At 39.9% G+C, this 13,731-nt stretch overlaps 1 protein-coding gene and 1 long non-coding RNA gene across 2 annotated transcripts; both read right to left on the reverse strand.

Moving 5' to 3' along the window:
- Positions 1-8,137: 8,137 nt before the first annotated feature.
- LOC133148570 (uncharacterized) lies at positions 8,138-8,641 on the reverse strand. The gene is made up of 3 exons (XR_009712671.1): positions 8,546-8,641; positions 8,358-8,455; positions 8,138-8,274 (listed from the first exon to the last, which is right to left on the reverse strand). It is a non-coding gene; the product is annotated as an uncharacterized LOC133148570 (long non-coding RNA).
- Positions 8,642-11,332: 2,691 nt separating this feature from the next.
- On the reverse strand, positions 11,333-12,892 carry LOC133148569 (uncharacterized). The gene is made up of 3 exons (XM_061271611.1): positions 12,440-12,892; positions 12,275-12,378; positions 11,333-12,034 (listed from the first exon to the last, which is right to left on the reverse strand). The coding sequence occupies exons 1-3, from the start codon at positions 12,754-12,756 to the stop codon at positions 12,018-12,020; spliced, it is 438 nt and encodes a 145-aa protein (XP_061127595.1). The 5' UTR covers positions 12,757-12,892; the 3' UTR covers positions 11,333-12,017.
- Between the last annotated feature and the right edge of the window lie 839 nt (positions 12,893-13,731).

Below are 13,731 nucleotides of genomic sequence, written 5' to 3' on the forward strand. Positions count from 1 at the left end.
AAAACGGAAAATTTTTGGAAGGAAAAAAATCTAAGCAGTGTTGCCATGAATATTTGGAATAAGTGAAAAGTGGAATGGAGTGAATCGGTTGAAGTATGTGGAAGTAGTTAAGCGCCGAAAAAGTGGGCAGAATAAGTAGAATAATAATAACTAGAATTGCAATTTCGGAAGAAATTGCGTGTGAAGGCGAAGGCAGATGGTAATTTAGAAACGTTAAGCGTTAAAAATGATGAGAGGGAAGAATGAAAAGGGAAAGAAATAATTGTGAAATAAATGGGAAAATGTTACAAATACATGTTACAAAAAGGTACAAATGATAAGCGTTAAAAATGAAATGTTACAAATGTTACAAAAAAGGTACAAATGATAAGCGTTGAAAATGATAAGGGAAAGGATAAAGAGTAAAATAAATAATGACGCCCAACGTGGGAATCGAACTGACGCGGGTTTTGATACCACTCGGGAATGATGCTCGTGTACTGGAATCACTTGTGTTTCCCACGAGCTAATTGAGTCCCTTACTATGCCGTGGTTGAAATTGGTTAATGTAATGAATGTGTTTGTTGAATGCGAATACGTAATTAAAGTGGTGGAAATTGCTTAATGTAATGAATGTTGAATGCGAATGTTAGTTACAAATGATAAGCGTTGAAAATGATAAGCGGGAAGAATAAAGAGTAAAATAAATAATGACGCCCAATGTGGGAATCGAACCCACTACAGGAAACTGGCTCGGGTTGACATTGCCATTAAGAATGAATGGGGAAATAAAAGGCACAAATTTGCTAATTACTTAAAAACGGTAAATGTTATGAACGAGAAAAAAAGTGGCAAGCTTGCCATGAATTTTTGGAACGTGTGAAAGTTTGAACGAGGTGAATCGGTTGAAGCATGTGGGAGTAGTTGGATGTCAAAAAAGTGGGAGGAATAAGTTGTTTAATAAAAATAATAATAAAGTAGAATAACAATGTGTGAAGGCCTTCGCCTTCACACAATAAAGGACAGGAATAACAATAGTGTGAAGGTCTTCACCTTCACACTAATAACTAGAATTGCAATTTCGGAAGAAATTGCGTGTGAAGGCGAAGGCAGATGTTAAGTTACAAACGTTAAGCGTTAAAAATGATGAGCGGGAAGAATACAAAGGGAAAATAGATAATTGTGAAATAAATGGGAAAATGTTACAAATACATGTTACAAAAAGGTACAAATGATAAGCGTTAAAAATGAAACGTTACAAATGTTACAAAAAAGGTACAAATGATAAGCGTTTAAAGTGATAAGGGGGAAGAATAAAGAGTAAAATAATTTATGACTCCCAATGTGGGAATCGAACCCACTACAGGAAACTGGCTCGGGTTGACATTTCCATTGTGTTTCCGACTGAGCTAATGAGGATCCTTCCTTCATGCTGGTTGAATTTGGTTAATGTAATGAATGTGTTTGTTGAATGCGAATGCGTAATCAATGTGGTGGAAATTGCTTAATGTAATGAATGTTGAATGCGAATGACAAAAGTTACAAATGATAACCGTTGAAAATGATAACCGGGAAGGATAAAGAGTAAAATAAATAACGACGCCCAATGTGGGAATCGAACCGGCGCGGGTTTTGATACCACTCGGGAAAGCCGCTCGTGTTCTGGAATCACTTGTGTTTCCCACGAGCTAATTGTGTCCCTGTCTACATACTGGTAGAATTTGGTTAATGTAATGAATGTGTTTGTTGAATGCGAATACGTAATCAAAGTGGTGGAAATTGCTTAATGTAATGAATGTTGAATGCAAATGTTAGTTACAAATGATAAGCGTTGAAAATGATAAGCGGGAAGAATAAAGAGTAAAATAATTAATGACGCCCAATGTGGGAATCGAACCCACTACAGGACACTGGCTCGGGTTGACATTGCCATTAAGAATGAATGGGGAAATAAATGCACAAATTTGCTAATTACTTAAAAACGGTAAATGTTATGAAGGGGAAAAAAGGTGGCAAGGGTGCCATGAATTTTTGGAACGTGTGAAAGTTTGAACGAGGTGAATTGGTTGAAGCATGTGGGAGTAGTTGGATGTCAAAAAAGTGGGAGGAATAAGTTGTTTAATAATAACTAGAATTGCAATTTCGGAAGAAATTGCGTGTGAAGGCGAAGGCAGATGTTAAGTTACAAACGTTAAGCGTTAAAAATGATGAGCGGGAAGAATACAAAGGGAAAATAGATAATTGTGAAATAAATGGGAAAATGTTACAAATACATGTTACAAAAAGGTACAAATGATAAGCGTTAAAAATGAAACGTTACAAATGTTACAAAAAAGGTACAAATGATAAGGGGGAAGAATAAAGAGTAAAATACTTTATGACGCCCAAAGTGGGAATCGAACCCACTACAGGAAACTGGCGCAGGTTGACATTGCCATTGTGTTTCCAACTGAGCTAATCAGGTTCCTACCTCAGTAACTGTTGAATTTGGTTAATGTAATGAATGTGTTTGTTGAATGCGAATGCGTAATCAAAGTGGTGGAAATTGCTTAATGTAATGAATGTTGAATGCGAATGACAAAAGTTACAAATGATAACCGTTGAAAATGATAACCGGGAAGGATAAAGAGTAAAATAAATAATGACGCCCAATGTGGGAATCGAACTGACGCGGGTTTTGATACCACTCGGGAAAGATGCTCGTGTACTGGAATCACTTGTGTTTCCCACGAGCTAATTGAGTCCCTTTCTTTTATTGGTTGAATTTGGTTAATGTAATGAATGTGTTTGTTGAATGCGAATACGTAATCAAAGTGGTGGAAATTGCTTAATGTAATGAATGTTGAATGCGAATGTTAGTTACAAATGATAAGCGTTGAAAATGATAAGCGGGAAGAATAAAGAGTAGAATAATTAATGACGCCCAATGTGGGAATCGAACCCACTACAGGAAACTGGCTCGGGTTGACATTGCCATTAAGAATGAATGGGGAAATAAAAGGCACAAATTTGCTAATTACTTAAAAACGGTAAATGTTATGAACGCGAAAAATACTGGCAAGCGTGCCATGAATTTTTGGAACGTGTGAAAGTTTGAACGAGGTGAATGGGTTGAAGCATGTGGGAGTAGTTAGATGTCAAAAAAGTGGGAGGAATAAGTTGTTTAATAATAAAGTACAATATCAATGTGTGAAGGCCTTCGCCTTCACACATTAAAGTAGAATATCAATGTGTGAAGGCCTTCGCCTTCACACAACTAGAATTTGCAATTCCTGAAGGAATTGCGTGTGAAGGTGAAGAAGTTGAATAAATATTTAAGGAATGTTGCAGAATGATGTTGAAACGAGTTGAATCGGTTGAAAAATGTAGAAATGAGAAGGGAAAAAGGAACTGGGTGTGAATTTCAAAATAAAAGATGTGAACTTTTTGGTAAGTTGTGGAATAGGAAAAAAAATGATGAACAGTTGAAAGTTGGAATGGGTTGAATCGGTTGAAAAATGTAGAAATGAGAAGGGAAAAAGGAAATGGGTGTGAATTTCAAAATAAAAGACGTGAAGTTTTTGGTAAGTGGGAAGTTGTGGAATAGGTAGAAAAATGATGAACAGTTGAAAGTTGGAATGGGTTGAATCGGTTGAAAAATGTAGAAATGAGAAGGGAAAAATGAAATATTGGCGAATTGGGTGTGGATTTCAAAATAAAAGATGTGAAGTTTTTGATAAGTGGGAAGTTGTGGAATAGGTAGAAATATGATGAACAATTGTTGTTAGAAAAGTAAACATGTAACATTTATTCAATCACACATTCAATTAATTTCAACCATTCAATAAATTTCAACAATTCATTCAATTATGCATCATTCATTCATTCATTCATTCATTCATTCATACATTCATACATACATACATACATACATACATACATACATACATACATACATACATACATACATACATACATACATACATACATACATACATACATACATACATACATACATACATACATACATACATACATACATACATACATACATACATACATTCATGCATGCATTCATTCACACATTCGATCTTAGTCACGTCACCCTGCACACGAGTGACAATAATGGGCATCCCATCTTGTGGGATATGGGGGGGCTGGCTGAAAGTTTTTAGCCAGATATCCAGCTTGATGCTTGTGACTTCTCCCAAATCCGAGACAACCTCCACCACCTCTTCCCCATAGAGGATACCAACGACCGTGACGATGAGGCTGGAGTTGCAGGCCTGTTGAATAAAATAAAAAGCAAATTAGTTTTTATGAATGGAAAACAACGTTTACCAAAGGCTAATCATGCCTCCAAAAAAAGCAAGTGGGAGCAGTAAAGCCATCCTAAAACACAAAGACAATGCGACAGTGAGCGCCTGGCGCGCTGCGGGCGGTTGCGCGATCGGACCAAATTAAGCTCCCTGCGCACTGAGGTACACTTCAATTTTGGAAAGTACATCAGGACGTTACAAATCATTTCTAAATTTCAGCGACGACTCTGTCACAATAATGCAACCAGCGCGGAGCAGTTGCGCGGTCGGCAGCGGGCTACGGTTACGCGCTGGGCGGAAGGCTGCAATTGCAACTGCAAAAATGAGCAAAAAAAATAATAAGCAAGCACCTTTTCAATTCCACTGCTATGAAGCCATTTACTAACCGTTATATCTGTGTATATAGTGGAGTGGAGCATTACTCCAGAATCGGTCACCCGGGCACTCAGGTGGGTGAAGAGGAAGGAACCCCCTACTTTCAACTCCATGAGATTCGCATCCCGCCAAAGGCCAATTTTGACAGTGGCATCATCCTGCGGTAGTTTAAAAAAAGTATGTGTGCAAAGTGCTACAACAGGGGAAGTACAAATGGCTACTTACCTTTTTAAGTGTCAAATGCCGAAAAGGCGCAAGGTGGTTCCCCCTTTGGCGCACCATGCGGATTGGACGCATCTAAAGTGAACCAAATTGATATCACAATTAGAATAATTATGTTTGACAATGAGCGTGTCATGTGTCAGTGTACACAACCTTAACGATGACAAAAAAAAAAAAAAAATTGGTACCTTAGTACTAAACAGAGGATTTCAATGATATTGTGTGTGTGTGCGTGCGTGTGGGTCGGTGGGTGGGTGGGTCGGTTGGTTGGCTTTGCATACGCATGCATGTACATTATTGCACATGCATCATGTCTTCACAGGTGTACACAAATACATGTGTGTATATGTGCATTTGTGGGTGCAGGTGACTTACATCTGTAATTATGCCATCCAGTGACACCATCTCGTCAGGTAGTTTTTTCACTACTTCCTGAGGAGATGATGCCACTGAGTTGGGGTAGACCAGGGCCCTGGCCTCTTCCTCCAACTGTGGGCTGGTCTGCACTTCCGCCCCGATGAAGATCTTGGAGCCGGGTTTAGTGAGGAGCAAAACGCCCCGTTCGTCGACACCAAAGTTTAAAAATATGTAACTGTTGCCCTCTGTGACAAGGGCTGCCAAGTGTTCAAACAGAACGACTTGATAGGCTTTCTTGCCGTCACAGAGGGCAACAGTTACATTATTATGCTGTCCTTGCATGGACAAGGTGCCATCCGCACCACAAATCCAGCTCCGCGCTCGAACAGCACTCCTTATAGCAACGGCTTTAGCAGCAATCATTTTTGTCGCCATTCTGAAAGAGAAAAAAAAGAGATAAATTGACTTGTTTAGTTAGTAGATGGCAAATGGCAAATTATTCATTTAATAATAAATATTATAATACATCTGACTGACTTTGAGATTATTTTATTAGCGACACAAGATATCATTACCATATTGAAATTGGATAAAAATAAATGGATACCACGTATAATAAAAACAACAACAATTATTTAAATGTTATACTGAAAAAAGAAAGAGTTTGCCAGCAATGATTTTAACATCCACCAGATGTCACTGCAGAGTGCCAAAGTCAATAGTTCATTGGTGTGGAGCATATCAAGACTGCTACAAATTAACACTGGGCAATGAATACTACTGATCTTACTCGGTCAGTGCATATCAGTGGTTACAGTTACAATGTCATCTGCTATATAAATTTGGAAGCACATTTCATAATGGCGCCTGTGCGTTTTTTGGGGGGGCTAACCTAAAACAAAGATTTTAATAAAAGAACACCGTAAACCATTTTTATCCATTTGCGTGTGGCGACTACGAGGTGTCGTCTGAAATAAATGAATTACGCGTCGTGTATCTTTCCAGAAATGTCGTTACTCCGTAACGCAAAGTGCAAGCATCATGCGTCCATCTTGTTAGATGGCAAATGCACACGGCGGACGATAGTGTATAATACTTAAACGCAAGAGCAATAAAATGGGGAATCCTCCGTCATAAATAGGAACGCAAAACAAACATGTATTTTCGACTGACTAGTTAATTAATAATTACAAGTTCATTTGCTATATGCGCATTTCGTAATGGCGGCCTTTTTTTTTTTTTTTTTTTTTTTTGCTCGACGCAAACCAAAGATGTGGTCACTGAAAATACAATACTTGTGCCGCGAATAATGTTCACGTTCATCAACCGATGGAATTAATCCATACTAAATTCACCGAGAAACAACTCGGCAAAAGTCCGTCGTGAGAACAGGAGACTATTTTTTTCTATATGTACAGTTAATGAGTAATAACATGTAATAGTACAGTAATAGAACTGTGACGATCGTAATTAGAAGTGGGGAAGTGCTACTTTCCCCACTAACGCAACAATCCTGGTTAAAATGTAAGTATATACTTAGGGGTTTTAATACAGTTGTGAGGAAATCTCGGCTTTCCACTTACCTATCTCGTCTTCAAGTTGATAATGAGACCGTGTAAAGTCCCTCCCCACTTTTCGGCGGCGCGAAAGGTCGGCGCGAAAGGTCTGAGCGAAGTCTGAAAAGAGAGGGTAAGTTTTAGTCGTACCGTCAAAACTTTAGTACATACAGAAAAAAAACACTGAGACCGGAACACATCGCTCTAAATTCGTGTGAAATATGATTACACAATTGAGTGAACATGTGCATGTTTATATTTACGTGGACTCAACGCTTTTAGAGCCCCCCCCCTTAAAAGGTGAAAAATGGTAGCGTCCACTTTAAGTAGAGACAGAAAAAGACGTCCCCGTAAAATCACGCGATACGTGACGATACGATTGAGTGGCGATATTTCAGTATATTTAAAATATGATCATGATAGTAATAAAATAGCCTTACAGTAATGGTAATAACTATAATCGCCACGGTTTATGAGGTTTCCGATTTGTTTTCAAAGTATTTCAATGCAACGTGATCAGTACAATCGCGAAGATAAAATAATGGACACTATATCAACTTATAGAATGTACATACAAGACAACATACATACAAGACAACATAACAATAAACTATGATCACAAGACAATATATTAATAAACTTTCAATAATTGTCTCATTTCCCCAAAAACAACCCACTTCCCCCCTGATGCATGCATTGGCTGATGAATAATGATAACATCACATTAAAATATTTAGTGAGTAGTGTGAAAGTAATGAATGAACATGCAGAGTTAAAATCAAAAATAAGTATTTAATTACAGTTTCATATCAACACAGAAAAGACCTATTTTCTATTAAAGAAAGAATTAAATAAATGTCAATTATGAATAATGTCATTCAAAACAGGTTATTTTATACGACAAATCACAACATAAGTTGTCAACATACACTTTACACTTTTCCTTCTAAACAAGAAGGAAAAAAAACAGTTGCATGGTGCTTTTTGGAACCAAAATACAGCATGATATTAGTTGTTTTGGGCAGAATGGAATATATAATGCGTGAAATCTTATAAATAATAAAAAAAATAGATAAAATGTTTAACTGACTCAATAAATACTGAACATACAAAATGACAAACAAGAACGTATACATTGGACTGGACTTGTATGTGATGAAATGAACATGCACATATTGGAAACACAAAACTTAATAAACAAAATTTAAGGCAAAGAAATATAGAAAGGCCAATAAATCAATAAATCAATCAATCAATAAATCAATCAATCAATCAATCAATCAATCAATAAATAAATAAATAAATAAATAAATAAATAAATAAATAAATAAATAAATAAATAAATAAATAAATGAATGAATGAGAACAGAAAACAGACTATACTATGAGGCCTCGCAGAGGGACAGCTTCCGACAGTTAAAGGCTAAGGTGTTCTCTGTCTGCATGACTGGATGCATGTAGAACCACAGGCAAGACCCAGGAACATACTAGAGGAACATGAAAGAGGTGTTGAGGAGAAGGGGTAAAATTAAAGAGTGCTTCCTGACAATTTTCCTTGTTGGCTACTCACAGATGAAGCAGGAGAAGTCATGTGTGTTTGGGAGTTTGTGTTCCATGATGCAGGCCTCCCTTGTACAAGTCTTCTTGAAATGCGTGGCTCTCGCTGTGCTACAACATAATATGTTAATCAATTCATGTTGAGGAGAAGCGGTAAAATTAAAAAGTGGTTCCTGACAAATTTCCTCTTTGCCTACTCACAGAAGAATCAGGAGAAGTCATGTGTGTTTGGGAGTTTGTGTTCCATGATGCAGGCCTCCCTTGTACAAGTCTTCTTGAAATGCGTGGCTCTCGCTGTGCTGCAACATAATATGTTAATCAATTCATGTTGAGGAGAAGCGGTAAAATTAAAGAGCGCTTCCTGACAAATTACCGTCTTGGCTACTCACAGAAGAAGCAGGAGAAGTCATGTGTGTTTGGGAGTTTGTGTTCCATGATGCAGGCCTCCCTTATACAGGTGTTCTTGAAACTGTTGCCCTCTGTGACGACAAGAAAGCCTGTAAAGTAGTTCTGTTTGGTCTGTTAGGTGGGTTCTCATCAAAAAAACATTGAGTTTCTACACTTACATTACAATAAAGTAATATGTCATGGCTACCTCTGGCCTCGATTCTGGGATGAGCTACTTCTTATCGTGGCTACAAGGCAGTTAGTTACAGGCTTGGCTAGATGTGGTTGAGCCACAGCTGAACACATTTCTGTCCCTTCTCGTTAAACTCTGCTAAATTCGATGCTGTGCAGGGATGTTCCAGCAGGGGCAGGAGGTGTTGCATGGTCTGTGGTTCAGTGCCACAGTCACACTCGCTGTTCCGATCCTCCAGATGTCCCCATTTGGCGAGAGTGACTTTTGCACGTCCAACACCAGATCTTAGTCTATTTAGGCATTTCCACGTTGCATACATAGTTGGTGTCTGCTCCTGGGGTCATTGCCTCGCTTGCTTTAAGCTCCATTGTAGTTTCTGGTGGAAGATTGTCAAGTCTTTCTTCCCGCCGAGTGACTCTTTCACTGCCTGTGTTCGGCGTTCTGAGGGGTGGGACACTTTTCAGAAAACTTTTCCTGGACTTAAGGCGGCATTTGGCTGGTACATGGCCGAAGAGAGGATGTCTTTGGTCAGTGGACTGTGGATGAGCTGCTTTCGCCACATAAAATGAACTGTTAAAATACAGAAGAGTGAAATAGCAGCATTTAGTGTCTTTTGAAAGAAAGATAAAACATGTCTAATGATGAGAAACTTACCTCGTCTGTTTTCTGTTGTCGCCTCACGATTATGACGTAGAAAAAATATAATACATAAAAAAATGAAGTAATTAATGTGAAAAACAATTCAAAAAAAAAAGTTTAAAAGGCCTTTCTATAACTAAAATCAGAAATAAAAACATGTAAAACGCTAAAAAGTCTCCCCTTAACTCGTCTAAGATAGTTTAAAAAATGTAAAAGTTTCAAAAGTTAAAAATTTGGAAAGTGAAACATTTTAAGTTAAAAGTTTAAAAAGTTAAAAATGTTACAAGAGTTAAAAATTTAGAAAGTGAGCATTTTAAGTTAAAAGTTTAAAAAGTTAAAAATGTTACAAGAGTTAAAAATTTAGAAAGTGAGCATTTTAAGTTAAAAGTTTAAAAAGTTAAAAATGTTACAAGTTAAAAAGTTAAATCAACTTGAGTTAAGGGAAGACTTTTTGAAAGCTAATTAAAAAGTCTAAAAAGTTTAAAATTTTAAAAAGTTACATCAAGTTAAGGGAAGGCTTGTAGAAAATTTCAAAAGCCTTGGCCTTCCCTTAACTGAACTTGAGTCCACAACAACCCCCATTCCATCTCAACATACAGGCCCATCTCAACTTACCACCACAGACATGAGTTCAGCTACATCAACTGTCCTTGTCTTTACATGTATGACCACCTTTACTCATGATACTTTTTAATGACAGTTTCATGTAAGGCTTTACTCACGGTTTGTTTCCATTTATCACTCTTCTATGATTTGCCTGGGACCATTTAAAAATGATAAAAGTGAATCCAAGTTAAAAAGGCCACTCCTCTCCGTCTCCCCTTCACTCACTCTGAAGCATGTTTCTCGCGTCAAGCAAACCTTTGCCATCGATAAGTATTTTCCAATTCGATGTTTTCTCCATTTGTAATGCCAGCCAGGCAACAGGTTTATTGCTAGCATCATGCACAAACCTCAGTGTCCAAAATAGGGGTGGACTTCATTGCCACCAATTTATATTATCAGTATAAAGCTGCTTTTCCAGCTATCGCTATCCACATGGGTTGGTAGTTATTTTCTATGTGGAAATTGTGAGGCTAATGGCAACATTACGTTTACCATTCTGAGCCCCAGATCCCATTTCATCTCTAGTCAACAAATCACCCACCACATCCCACCACTAATATTATACACTTACGCCATTCGACGTCTGTCCTCGTTGTTTTTCCAACTACTGAAAAACATGATATAGATTTGACTTACCTTTCACTGGTCAAAACACAGAAAACAGGATTGTGATAGCTGTTGTATGTTCGCACGGAACCTGAATAAAGAGCACAGAGGTCGAGAGAAAGAAAAAGAGGTCAAGTAATGAGCACTTCCACTCTGGATCCCATCTCTCCTCAAGTCAACAAATCACCCACCGCATCCCACCACTATTATTATACACTTACGACACCGTTGACGTTTCGATTTCCATCCTTGTTGTTTTAGAAAATGCTGATTTAGCTGTGACTTACCTTTCACTGGTCAAAACACAGAAAACAGGATTGTGATAGCTGTAGTACGTTTGCAGGACACCTGAATGAAGGGCACACTGAGGTCGAGAGACAAAAATGAGGTCAAGCAATGTGTTTTTGTCAGTGGTAGCAGTGGCTATGAGTTGCGTGTAGCCTTTCGAGCGGAACAAATCAAGAATGGGCTTGAATGAGGCAGATAGCATATCTTCATTAAAATCTCCACATACCAAGATCTGATGATGCTCCATTACTTCAAGGTACGGCAGAAAAGTGCGCAGACTGTTGCCTGGAGGCCTGTAAACGGCAGCAATCAACACATTGAGGGGATCTTCAAGTTTCACCACAACAAATTCAATGTCGGTCACACCCTGAACGTATTTCTTTTCCTGGGCCGCGATGTGACTTTTGACACAAATACCTACGCCGCCACCACGTTTTGTCGCCAAGTCAGGACAGTTTGTGTAAGAATCACTTCGGTTCCTGCAAAACATCGTGTAGCCTTCCAAGCAAGCACGTCCATCGGCCACTGATCCTTGGAGGTGTGTCTCTGTGAAGCACAAAACATCAGCGAAAAGCAGTTCGTGATGAGACACGATATCTTGCACGTGACAAGACAGCCCTTCGGTGTTATGATGGACGACAACCAGGTGATTTGCCCGATCTACCGACGGCATCACGTGAAGGAGGGGCATGACGCTCTCCAAAGAATCCTCTGCCATCTCAGCAAGAGCAGCAGTGATTTGTGGATTTGCATGAAGCCTTCTCTCATCCATATGCAGAATATGCAGACCACTGAGCGAAGTCACTCTACTCAGAGCTACGTACCCCATGCCGTGTTCGAAAACACCTTTCAGCGAAACTGCAGCCTGTGACGTTGTCATGCCTTGTACCTTGTGGATCGTGCAGGCAAAAGCAAGCTTGATGGGAAACTGTCGGCGCGTCACTCCAGCCTTGTTCAGCTTCTCCTCCAGTCTGTCAATGTACACGGGGTTAGCAGCACGCGCATTGTTACTCACATGATCGAGTTCCAACCCAAGTTTCTGGACACGGGCTTCATTTGGATAGTTCACCAATTTGACAACTTTTGCAAACATTCCGTTGCACAGACCTGATTGAACATCAACGTTCCGTGTGATCATAACACGAGCACCCAGGGCAACTTTGATGGAGTCCGGGAGCTCATTCTTAGCGCCTTGCACAGGGGAAGCTTGCCTTGCCATTCTGCCAGTTCCTTTGTCTTTCTTGTAGTCATCCGCGTCAATCTGCACAATGTCCTTATGAAGCAGTTCCAGCATCGCAGAGTTATGGCCATCCACCTGTTTATTGGTGGCAAAAACATGCAGAATATGCTTTGGACACATTTCTGGGGAAGTGTACCTCGTGGCAAGGAGAGCTCTGTCCATTTCCGACAGTTCATCTGACTTTTCTTTGACGCGGAGTCGGTTCAGCAGTTCGGCAAAGGCGACATCGTCTTTCTGCCTCATGATGGCGGTGAGCGTGATCTTTTTGAAGTCGTCACGCCAGTGGTCCAGCCGCGTAGGATCGTACACGCACAGAGGTTTGGACTGTCTCACGGGAGGGAGCTGAAAGAAATCTCCAACAGCAAGAACAGACATGCCACCGAAAGGTAAATTAATTCCTTTGATTTGTTTCAACCTGGCATTCACGTAGGCGAAGAGGTCTTTCGACACCATGGAAATCTCATCGATGATGAGTATTTCGGCGATGGACAGCTCGGCTCGGACTTCGTCCAGTTTATTGCCCAGCCCGTGGTACGGGGGTTTGAGACTTCTCGGCAGTTTGAGTAGACAATGCAACGTTGCCCCGGAAATGTTGAACGCCGCCGTGCCAGTGAAAGCTGCGAGAACAACCGTTTGCTTGGAAATGTCAGCCTCCTCAGCCAGTCGTGGTAGTCTCTGCAGTATTTTGGTAGCGTCAGCGTGGATACACTTGATGAGATGAGATTTGCCGGTCCCGGCGCCACCGTTGATGTGGTAGAAGAACTGCTCAATGGGCTTTGAGCTACACACACGTTTTATGCACCAATCTCTGACCTTGTAGAAGACGGACGCTTGCTTTTGGTTCAGGTTACGATACATGTCGCGTAACACCGCGGGATCGATGGCAGCAGGCTCTGTCACGATGGACATTTGGGTTGTTTTGGACCTGACGTTATAGTCCGGGACATTTTCCTCCACGTTGTCGTTCGGTTCATCTCTCGCGTTCATTTCCTCAACGCATTCGAGTCTTTGCAACTCACTCTCGGGAGCCAGGTGGCACCATTCGTTTATGATGAGCCCACTCTCCTCCACCTCTTGGATGGCGTTGTCAATGTCTCGACTGTATTTCTCATACCTTTCTCTGTTCCTTCTGACAATTTGGCACACGCGCTCCACAGAGTCGTTATACGGTAACTGCACACAGGCGTTATCATGAAACAACTGATAGGAAGGACAGCGTTCAGATTTTAATTGGCAATCAGCACGATGAGGCAGGTACAGCTTGAGCAAGCAGCAGTAATATTCCTCCGGATTCTTTTGTTCAGAGTATTTGCAGTATTTGATGACCGCATGTTTTTCTGTTCTTTTCTGGACAAAGCCCATGTCGTTCAGCAGAGGCAAAACATTCTTACCTTTGGCTTGTTTGCCATAAACAATTCTGCACATTGA

The sequence above is a fragment of the Syngnathus typhle genome, unplaced genomic scaffold (genome assembly GCF_033458585.1).
Source record: "Syngnathus typhle isolate RoL2023-S1 ecotype Sweden unplaced genomic scaffold, RoL_Styp_1.0 HiC_scaffold_117, whole genome shotgun sequence".
In the NCBI taxonomy this organism is placed as follows: Eukaryota; Metazoa; Chordata; class Actinopteri; order Syngnathiformes; family Syngnathidae; genus Syngnathus; species Syngnathus typhle.

Excerpts from the sequence above, each read along its gene's own strand:
- LOC133148569 (XM_061271611.1), bottom strand. The coding sequence starts at position 12,756 with ATGGTGTCGAAAGACCTCTTCGCCTACGTGAATGCCAGGTTGAAACAA. Across the intron at positions 12,379-12,439 it reads AGAGCTCTCCTTGCCACGAG|GTGGATGGCCATAACTCTGC; the intron begins GTACACTTCCCC and ends ACCAATAAACAG.